This window comes from Nelumbo nucifera, chromosome 1 (genome assembly GCF_055504915.1).
Source record: "Nelumbo nucifera cultivar China Antique chromosome 1, China Antique-T2T, whole genome shotgun sequence".
NCBI classification, from domain to species: Eukaryota; Viridiplantae; Streptophyta; class Magnoliopsida; order Proteales; family Nelumbonaceae; genus Nelumbo; species Nelumbo nucifera.
Genome location: NC_142649.1, coordinates 6,665,889 through 6,676,989, shown reverse-complemented (window position 1 = coordinate 6,676,989; position 11,101 = coordinate 6,665,889). Strand labels below are relative to the sequence as shown.

The following is an 11,101-nucleotide window of genomic DNA, read 5'->3' as shown; positions in this document are numbered from 1 at the left end:
AGAGAAAAAATCACCTTTAAGTTGACATCTGATCTGATATTGGTGGGGAACCAACATCCTCAGCAATAGCAGATTGAAATCTTCAAGTGTCCATGTTGAAGCCATATTAATCTGAAAAAATAATTCACCATCAGACATCTGTGGTAATTGAACATATTCTGAACTGAAGTGAAAAATAAAGAATGAAAAAAAGGAAATAGAAAAAGAAGAAACAAAAGCAAGATACTTTTCCCAACTTCATTGCATCCTTTATTTGAGTCTTGTCTTCATGATACTGTCAACATAAATAAGGAGAAAAAAAGTTAGAATAGGATTTAAAGACAGTGGGCTCGCCGCCAAAGGGAAGAGCTTGGTCGCAGGCAAGTTGCCGCTACAAGCCTGTAATTGCTGCCTCGCAGACAGTGGGTTTGGTTGCCAATGCCCAATGTCGAGTGCCGAATGCCACTGCAAACTTGTCGGACATCCGTCGCAAGCTTGCCGTCCGCCGCTGCAAGTCAACCACCACTGCAAGTTCTGGTTGCCACAACTCTTACTACTACCTACAAGTACTGGTCGCTGCTGCAAGTACTCACCATCACCGATCGTCGTTGGTTGATGTGTCGCTGTTGGACGCCGAGGGTACTGGTCACCGCAGGTGGTCGACAGGGTGTGAGGGTTGAGAGGAGAGAACTCAAGAAGGGTTAGAACGAAAATGGGTTCTAACCCTAAAGTTAAAGGAATAAACATTCAAACTGGGTTGGGGGATATAGAAGTTTTTTTTTTTTCATTTAAAACATTAAAAAGAAAAAGATTAACCAGCAAACCGCTGCCCAGGTCGAACGGTTTAACGATCCAACCGCCTGGGTCAACGGTTTTCTAATCTTTTCAACGGTTTTTAGAAATTTCCAGTTTTTAGTAAAACTAGACTTGGGGGGCTGACCGGTTATCGGTTTTTCCAGTCTAGTCCGGTTTTGAAAACCATGGAATAAGGTTCCCACCCCGCCCTGACCCCGATTATATATATATAATGATATTATTTATATATCAAAATATATTTAAAATATTATTTATATTTTAATTAATTATTTATTTTAAATAAATTTATTTTTCAAAAAACCCATCCACTCACTATCATATCAGTTTAAATGGTAATATTACAATCAAAACCAATCCGTAACTATTCCAACATTCAATTGACCAAAAAGAGAGAAGTATTAATCCATTAAACATAATCCCAACATTGATTTTGTAACTGGTAAGGTTATATTTGCCTTATAAATTGTTTTATTAGATATAATGCTAAAGCATTCGATAGGGGAGGTACTATTGCATTTTGAAAATAGAATGTAAGGATTACTATTTAACACAAAAATCAGGTGAGATTTAATTAGTGGAATTTAATGATATAAAAATATGTTAAATATAGAATTTAATGAGAGAAAGTGGGAGTTAAGCCATAGGAGCTATTCACAATTATATATATATATATATATATATATATATATATAAAGAGAGAGAGAAAGGAGAATAGCACAGCTGGAATAAACCTGTGTCACATATTGTTTATTTGCACAAAATATTATGTAATAATAATGGGCCGGGCCCAAGACAGGCAACAAATGATTACTATTGAGACACGTGAATTTCTAAACTGAGAGAAACAGCATGTACAAAATATTTCTGTGAAGGAAGCCATTTATATATGATCTGTTACTGTTAGTCCCCAAATGTTATCTCACTGGTACCTTGATACAAATGCACAAGAAAAGTGAGAAAGATCTAAGATGAAATTATAGGATTTTAATGTCCATTATGAATCACTGTCTGCTTCGACTTTCTGTGAGTCTTCTCCAAACCAGCTTACCGCAATACAATAATGTCAAGACTGCCAAGAAATAAAGGAGAGGAATTCCAATGATACAACCCCCAGAAGCGAGATTAATCAGTGTCTGAGATAGAAGAAGCTCAAGTCAGTAAGAGTAATTGCAACATTTTCCTTTTTTTTTTTAGTGGTAAAAGCAGTAATAATTTATTTTAAGTCATAACGCTGAGAGCTCATAGGAGATAGACGGACAGAAGCAAAAATTCTGCAATTGAAAGGATGAATATCAAAAACCTATTTGCTCTCCTTTTCGTGTTACTATGAGAGACAGTTTAACATGTTATCCTATATTTGTTTAATTAATAAACAGCTGGAGGAATAGCTATCTTAATTTCATCTGTAGTTCCTGTCTAACAACAGCAAAAATATCAATCCAGTTCTAAAGCATCACTGTAGTTACTAGTTCTAGAAGAAGAAAGGGCACAGAGGCAATTAAAAATTCCGGTACAATGTGCAGTTGGAAGACCCAATCTGATGTTATCCTAATTGGTTTGCTAGTTATGTTGTGCAGTGAAGTTCCTTGAAAAAAGTAACAATAATCAATTAGTGGAGCTCAAAACGAGTCCCCATGATCATCTCCCCACCCTTCATTCAAAGAATGAGTTTGGTTCGAGGCCCAAAAGGCCACAAATGTTTGTCTTGCTGGCCTCCAATCCATTCATGGGAAAACAACAATAAGCAATTAAAGATTGATTAATACTAAATTGATCAAGGAAAAGCTAAAATTCCCACTTTCGGGTGGTGTTAATTAAACATTATCCACACTTTGTGGGCAGAAAATACCCTTTATATTACTTAATTCTAATACTCAATAGAGGGGTTTGTGGGAACTTTAAATGCTTCCTCGTCTTCATCTAACCCTTCCGAGTTTTCTATAACCCACCATTAGTGTCGGGCTTTTTAGTTTCTAAACACAGGTGGGATGATTGGTGAGGGGCAAAAATATGAATGGAAATTACAGAAATACCCCCCATGTTAATGGCTAGTGTATCAATAAATAATGGTGTTTCTATCAACAGAGAAGTAGGGATAATGCCAACAGCACCTGTGAATGAGGTGCATTTAACATTGCCCAATTATCAAATATTACAAATTCACCATTCATGTCCAAAAATTTCCCTAATAGTATGAGGTTTATTTTAAGAGATAAACTGGTAGATGAGAAGATGTACATCAGCATCAAGGCTCACACAAAGGATCTCAAGAGTTACTTAGGCAAATAACTGTCAATATACAAATCTCAGAGAACCATTCAACCTAAAAGCTTAAGCTGTTAGATGAGGTCCTTGAATAGGTTTTTTTGTAATCAATAACAGTGAAATTTTATTAATGATATATAAAGTCTGAATTACAAAGGAAGGGAGCTAAAAAGTCTCAACACCCACCTACCCAAGAAACACCCTGACCATGCAATGATTACAAAACAGCCCAAAATAAGGTGTCTCTGTTTACCCCTTGCCTAGCTAGACCATCAGCCAATGCATTTGCACTTCTCTTTATCCATGTACACTGAATTTCCATGTCCTTGGTTAGCCACTTAAACTTCCTCTTTTCATTGTTGTATTCCCAAATCATAGAACTGTCCTCTTTTAGCCAATTCACCACAGTTTCAAAATCACCTTCTATAAGCACCTTTTTGATATTCATTTCCTTAACCCTTTGTATCCCTCTCCTAAAATCTCAGCCCTCAATGAGTCTACCACCCCAATCGGCCTAGAGTACATGGCTAACAAATTCCCTGTTTCATCCCTCATCACTCCCCCTATTCCGGAAGGCCCTGGGTTGCCTATGCTGCTGCCATCAAAATTCAGTTTGGTAAACCCATGAGGTGGAGGAGTCCAGCAAGCTTTTAAAATCTTTCTACTTAAGCCTGAATCTGCAATCTCCTTCCAGTTCCTTAACAACTCATCAACTGAGAACACTTTAAACAATTCCAATGTTCTCAACCAATGTACCATCCTAATGTGGATGATCTCCATGATTTCTTCCACACTTATCTCTTTATTTGAGAAAATTCTTGAATTCCTCTCCTCCCACATTGTCCAACAAACTGCAGCTCTACCACACCTCCACATGATCTTAGCCCTTTTAGTTGGCCAATTAGGCATGGAGGAAAAAAAACTTGGTACATTCAAAGGGGGGATCCACCTGCATCCAAATAGAGAAGTAAACCATACCCAAATAGCTTTAACAAACTGACAAGATATTAGTAAATGGTATCTAGACTCACCATTGGACTTACAGAGAACACCAGTGAGCAGACAAGCAGCTGCTGGGTCTTTTCCTTTGGAGTAGATCCCTTGTATTAACTCTTCCCAGGAAGGCTTCCCAACAAAAACTCCCAACCTTTGGAGGTATAGGTCAACACCACACTTCTTTAACAGGGAAAGATGAACCAGCAAGATGAGAGGGTAACGGTGCTTTGAAAAAGGAGGCACAGGTGTAGGAACCCGAGAGAGTGATGTCCAAAATCTGCTATCTTTTTAGAAGGCTCAATGAATACCCCTTCAAGGATAGATAGTAAGGCTATAGTACAGGCAACCTCTGTGTCCCTAACATCTCTTCTCAGACTTAAATTCCAACTAAACCCAAAAGGTGAATTGGAAGGAACAAGAAAGGAGGAGACTGGTTCATTTTTTAGGGTAGAAATAGCAAAGAGGCCTGGAAATTGATCTTTCAAAGACGAATCCCCAACCCAAACATGTTCCCAAAATTTGATGAGGTTACCACAGTGCAAGTCATACCTAATCCATGGAGAGAACAAAGGCAAGATGGCTAGAATAGCTTTCCAAGGGGAAGCTCTTGTAGTCCTTGCTAGTATTCCTGAATCCCATCCATTATCTGCTAGCCCATGTATATTTCCCACTACCTTAACACACAACCTTTCTTTCTCCAATGAGAATCTCCATAACCATTTCCCTGATAATGCTAGATTCCTAGTCCTAATGTTTCCAATTCCCAACCCTCCCTCCTTTTTACCTCTATAGACCACCACCCACTTGACCCTATGATCCCTCTTCTCCTCCCCCGGCTCCCCATAGAAAATCCCTCGTTAGTTTTTCCAACCTACTGGCCACCTTAACCGAGATCCTAAAGACTGCCAAAAAAATATACAGGAAGGTTAGACAGAGTAGACCTGACTAAGGTGATTCTCCCTCCAAGAGACAAATAGTTTCTCTTCCAGTTAGCAAGTCTCTTTTCAAATCTCTCCACAATAGGGGCCCAAAACTCACCTCTCTGAGGATTATCCCCCAAAGGTAAGCCCAGGTAATTTAATGGCCAGTTAGAAACTACACATCCCAAAATGTCTGCATACTCACCAATCTCCCCTTCCCCCATATTGACTCCAACTATACAACTTTCCTCAAAGTTCACCCTAAGATTTGACATTTACTCAAAGAGTTGTATAATGAGCTTCAAAATTTTTATCCAAATGATATCCCCTCCTTCACAAAACAGAATCATGTCATCTGCAAATTGTAGGTGTGTAAGTGGTACATTATCTCTTCCAACTCTCCACCCTCTTATTGGCTCCCTAAAATCTGCTTTGGATATCAATCCCCCCAACACTTCAGCAACCAATGTAAACAAGAAGGGGGATAGGGGGTCTCCTTGTCTAATCCCCCTCAAAGATGGGAAATAGTCCACCACTGTCTCGTTCACCAAAATGGAATATTGACAATCCCTAATGCAACCCATCACCCATTTGCACCAGATGTCTCCAAACCCAAAGTTAATCATCACCTCCAATAAGAAAGACCAATCAACCAAATCATAAGCCCTTTCCAGATCTAGTTTGCAGACCACACCTCTTCGCCTGGATCTCTTATAATCCTCAAGACTCTCATTTGCTACAAGTATGTGATCTGTTATTTGCCTCCCCTTCACAAAAGCTCCTTGATTGTTTGATATGATAGTTGGTAGCACCTTCCTGATTCTAATTGACAGCACCTTAGTGATGATCTTATAGAGGCTATTAACTAGACTGATCGACCTGTAGTCCTTTGGATGGCTTGCATCACTTTTCTTGGGTACTAAAGCAATGAAAATGGAATTTAGATCAGGGTTAATCACTCCTCTGGTATGGAATTCATTGAATACCAACAATATGTCCTCCTTTAGTATCTCCCAACAATCCTAGTAAAACGCCATCGTAAAACCATCTGGGCCCAGTGCCTTTGGTCTAGCCATTGAGATGACTGCCTCTTTTATCTCTTCCAACTCCAATTTCTTTTCCAACCACTCCCTATCTTCTCTCTTCAATGTTAGCCAATCCAAACCTTCCAGCTTCTCTCTTCAATGTTAGCCAATCCAAACCTTTCAGCCATACCCTATTATTCAGTGGCCTTCTAAATATATGCCCAAAATGACCTGCAAATGCTTCCGCAATTTCTCTCTGACTTGTAACTGTTTCCCCTTCAATCTCCAATCTAGTAATAAAAATTTTCCTCCTGCCACTTGCCAAAGCATGAAAAACTTAGTGTTCCCATCCCCCTCTTCTAGCCACCTGCATCTTGACTTCTGCCTCCAACTTATTTCCTCCTGAAGAACATAATCCTCTAACTGTTTCCGCAATCTCCATCTTTGTTCCTTATCCTCTACAATTAGGCCTCCTCTCCCTTCTTTACTATCCAAGTCCTCAATCTATGTGATCACATTCTGTTTCCTTTCCTCCAATCTCCCAAATTCCAGTAGATTCCATTCCTTGATTCTCCCTTTCAGATATTAGAGCTTTTTGTGAAACCTCATCCCATACCACACCACTGCTGGATTGCTCTCTAACCACCACTCTTCAACCTTCTTAATGAACCCTGGGTGCTCTAACCACATGCTCTCAAATCTAAATGGAGTTGGACCCGCATTTCGCACCTCCTTACAAAGTACAATAGGCCTATGATCAGAGGTCACCCTCGGGAGTGCTCTAGAGTTCAGATTCCCCCAATGTTGTTCCAGAGCATTAAAAAATAAGAATCCGTCCAGCTTAGAGCAAATTGGGTTGGTTTGGAGATTGGACCATGTATAACACCTTTGTGACAATGGGATTTCTTTTAATTCAAAGGCCTCAATGGATTGGTTAAACCTCCTCATACTTGTGGTGCTCCTCTGCCTAGGACTGTTAGTTTCTGCCAGAAATCTTATTACATTGAAGTCACCTCCTAAGCACCATGGTCCATCCCACAGACCCCTTATGTCTACCAGCTCTTCCCATAGTATTCTTCTTTCTCTGTAATCATTTGGCTTGTACACATTGGCCAATACCCACTCAAATCCGTCTTCCACTTGCTTAAATTTCAAGGAAACTATAAATTGTCCTATCAATTCCTCTAAACCTTCCACTACCTCATTCTTCCACAATGTCACCACACCCCCTGCTAATCCCCATGAAGGTAGAACCGCCCAACCAATCCCCTACTCCACACACTCCTTGCCCATTTGATTTCAAATTCTGCTCTTTTAGTTACCTGTAACAGTACCACATCGGGATCCATTTTCCTAATGGCCTCTTTTATTACTGCTCTCTTCCTTGCACTACCCAGTCCCCTCACATTCCAACTAATAATCCTCATTATTCTTTTCTTATCCTCGCACCTATGACCCTCACTTGCTTCCTCTCCTCCTAACCCCTCTAGCTCTAGTGCCTTTGTCTCCTGCCACTTCCTTCACCTTGCTTCTAACCTCACTCATTTTCCTCCTATCAGCCTTGACTTCTTCTCTCTTTTTTTGTAGGAATCCTTTCAGCTCATTTGGATCTTTCGGTTTACACCCCAGTTTTTGTATGAATGCTGTCACAGAGTCCTTACTTGCCAGCTCTTTTTTGTCTGATTTTCTAGCTTTATCTTCCTGGCCAAAGTCCCCACCTCTGCCTTCTTCCTCCTGGCTGTTCGCTATCCGAGTCTCTTCTACCCCTTCCTTCGGATATTTATTCTCCTCCACCTCAAATATCATGTTCTCACTGTCTCCTAGAAACCTGTTGCTACTATTTACTTCCACCTCTCTTTTTCTACTTCCCTCTCTATCTCCTCTCTACCTTTGCAACTATCACCTACCACTCCTCCTACACAAGCTGCAGCCTCTGAAATGGGAAAGCAATCTGGCACACAAGACACAGAGCACCCATTAGTACCAAAAACTGAATGGACACTGTTACCTGGGTTTGGCTGAAAAGGAATATGGAAGCTGGAATTGGAAGCACTCGGATCCTGAAAGAATGTGTGATTGTCAGCTAACTCCATGGCTCGGGTCTGAGGTGTTAACCTTCCTGTCTCTTTCGTTATACAGTGGTCCCTCTCTGCACCCACCTGTTTGTCCCTCGCTGCTGCGTTTCTGCTTTGCTTCAGAGGAGTCGTAGGCACTTCCTTACTAAACTCCTGCCTGTTATTAAGCTTTGGTACAGGAACTTCTAAAGACAGATCATAATCTTCATCCCCAACATTGTTCTCCTGGTGTAGAAGCCGTTCCGATTCATATCCTTCCCTTGTATCTTTGAAAACAAGGTACCAAGATTCAATGTTGCTGCAAAATCAGCCTCTAATAGCTTGTCTATCTCAGTACTGCCTATACTGGACTGGTCATCCGAGTCCTCTTCCAAATCTGGTTCTTCCAGTTGACAGTTTACCCAGCCCTCGTCGACTCCCTCCTTTTCCTCACCGCACTCCTTTACATATCTGGGATTTGGACAATCTTTCGCTGAGTCACTTCCCCTTGAGAGATCAGGCACTGATCTAGGGACCCATTGCAGAGGCCCAACTGTTCTCTCTTTCTGCCTGGTCGAAACAGAGCCTCCATCGCAGGTTCTCTTCAAAAAGGAAGAAAATAGACGCGTTTTAGCGTCTGTAGTCCCCTCCAACCTGTCCTGGGCCACGTGCTCACTTAAACACTCACGTGGCCCCAGGACCAAAACCTTGGTTGACCCAACCCCACCTCCTACCGGTTCAGATACACCGGCCTGAATTAACTCGTTAGATGGTCCAGCCCTCTTCTTGACCACTTCAGCAAAAGAGGCCCGAGCCCCCAACTTCGAGAAGTTTCAAAAATTTTTAAATCCTTTTCTCTAAATGGCTTACGTGACTCTTGGTTTTTCATTTGCACCTTTTCAGCTTTCTCCTTGGGCCTCTGCCGCTCTACCTTCAGTCCCCCCAACACCTGTCTGCCACGTGTGATCGACCCGCCACATCACCTTCATCTTCAACCTTGGTGCTTCGTCCCCAAGTTCCACCATCTCTGAAACCAGCCATATCCTGTACCAGACTTCATCAACAAGAACTTCAAAGACCTTTGGGATCGATTCTGGTTCCACCCCTTTAATCCTCACCTCCACTCGAAGATCCTGCATTTTGCATTCTTCCAGCACTCCACCTAGCACCTTTACTATATTTTCTAGGATTGATCTGTTCCACAGATGGAACGGGAGTCCAAGCATTTTTAGCGTGAAGCTCCCTCTGAACGGCTCCACCTCATTACACAAGGGCTTCCATTTCTGAACATAAACCAGCCCTTCTTCCCATTCGAAAGCTGTGAATCCTCTGTCAACACCATCTTCGACACTTAGTATTGCCTTCTGGCTTGAAAATGGCTCCAAAGTAACCTCCGAATCTAGCTGCAAGTTAGTCGCTGCAACTTTCAACAGCTTCCTTCAATCTTGTACATCCTTACCGGTAGTAAACACCATTTTCTTCTCCCATTCGTCCTCTTCAGCCTCAACCCAGACTTTTAGTCCCCTGTTTGGAAACGCTACTGCCTTTCCGCAGCTGAAAGCTTTCTGCTTCAGGGCCTGAAATGAGGACTCAGGGATACCCATATTGCTGCTCTGTTCTTGTTCATATTCTGCAACTCCACTGCGAATAGCAACCAGCCTTGTGTTTGCTTCCCTTCCGGTAGGCAGACCATTTGCTTCCGGTCGCCGAAGTATTCTATGATGGTAATGAACCATCCTTTCTTATTACATCTGAGTTCCACTTCATATTTTTTCTTTTCCATTTCCAGTACATTCCTCCACCCTACAATTTTTATAGACTGGAGTACTCCATCGATGAAACCTTTCAACCAGTGAAAGGTTTTTACCATCGACAATTTTTATAGAATTAACGTCGCCCTTCTACCTTCTCTTACCTTTAGCAGGTTTTTACCATTAGATTTTCCGCCTTCCAGAAGAAATCTCTTCACTTCAATATCCAAACCAGCCTTCCATCTAATCACCACCTGAAACTCCTTTTCGTTTCCTCTTCCCATCACCACTCTGTAAGTCTTAAGGTTATATAGTTTACTGAAACTTGTCGCTAGTCGCCGAAGTTAACAGTCTCCGGTGAAGCTCTCCATAGTCTTTGCTGTGAAAGTGTGGGACTCTTCCCACCCCTTGTTTGGCCAGCGAGTCTGCCAATATTTTTTTTGATTGGTTGATATTCTCGAACACACCCCCTCACAAGAAATCCCATTGGACTTGAAGTGTGAACAAGCACACTCTTCACTTCAATATCCAAACCAGCCTTCCATCTAATCACCACCTGAAACTCCTTTTCGTTTCGTCTTCCCATCACCACTCTGTAAGTCTTAAGGTTATATAGTTTACTGAAACTTGTCGCTAGTCGCCAAAGTTAACAGTCTCCGGCGAAGCTCTTCATAGTCTTTGCTGTGAAAGTGTGGGACTCTTCCCACCCCTTGTTTGGCCAGTGAGTCTGCCAATATTTTTTTTGATTGGTTGATATTCTCTAACACACCCCCTCACAAGAAATCCCATTGGACTTGAAGTGTGAACAAGTACAGGCCCACCCATACCTTGTGCTGAAACTTAATTAATTATAATGGAAGTAATGACAATCGAACACTAGACCACTTGGTCAAAAGTGGCTTTGATACCATCTCAGATAACCATTCAACCTAAAAGCTTAAGCTGTTAGATGAGGTCCTTGAATAGATTGATATTCTCTAACAACAAAGATTCCCTAAAGACACCAGATTAAGCTAAGGCATCTGCCAAAGAATTTAACTCTCTATTGGGCTCCAAGTAAGATGGGCGTCATTGTAGCCAAACTGTCTCTAGCCTTTGGCCAAGTAGTGAGCCAACCTCCAGGGTTCCCCCTCCATTTCACCTGGCCAAGTGATTGTGTTGTCACCTTCCATGGACAGAGTGGAAATGCCCAAACCTCTTGCAATCTGTAGCCCAGTTAAAGCTGCTCAACTTCAGCTTCAGATGAACCAGCAGTTCCAATTGGACCACTGAAAACCCAACAAATGCTGCCATTC

At 41.6% G+C, this 11,101-nt stretch overlaps 1 protein-coding gene across 2 annotated transcripts in view; it reads right to left on the bottom strand.

Moving 5' to 3' along the window:
• Positions 1 to 1,516: 1,516 nt before the first annotated feature.
• LOC104587021 (gamma-secretase subunit APH1-like protein) overlaps positions 1,517 to 11,101 on the bottom strand; it is a 29,834-nt gene continuing 20,249 nt past the window's right edge. For both annotated transcript variants that reach the window (XM_088890756.1, XM_010244449.3), the window contains exon 6: positions 1,517 to 1,928. In XM_088890756.1, the coding sequence (XP_088746882.1) occupies positions 1,797 to 1,928 (132 nt within the window). In that variant the 3' untranslated portion in view covers positions 1,517 to 1,796. The remainder of the gene's footprint in view (positions 1,929 to 11,101) is intronic.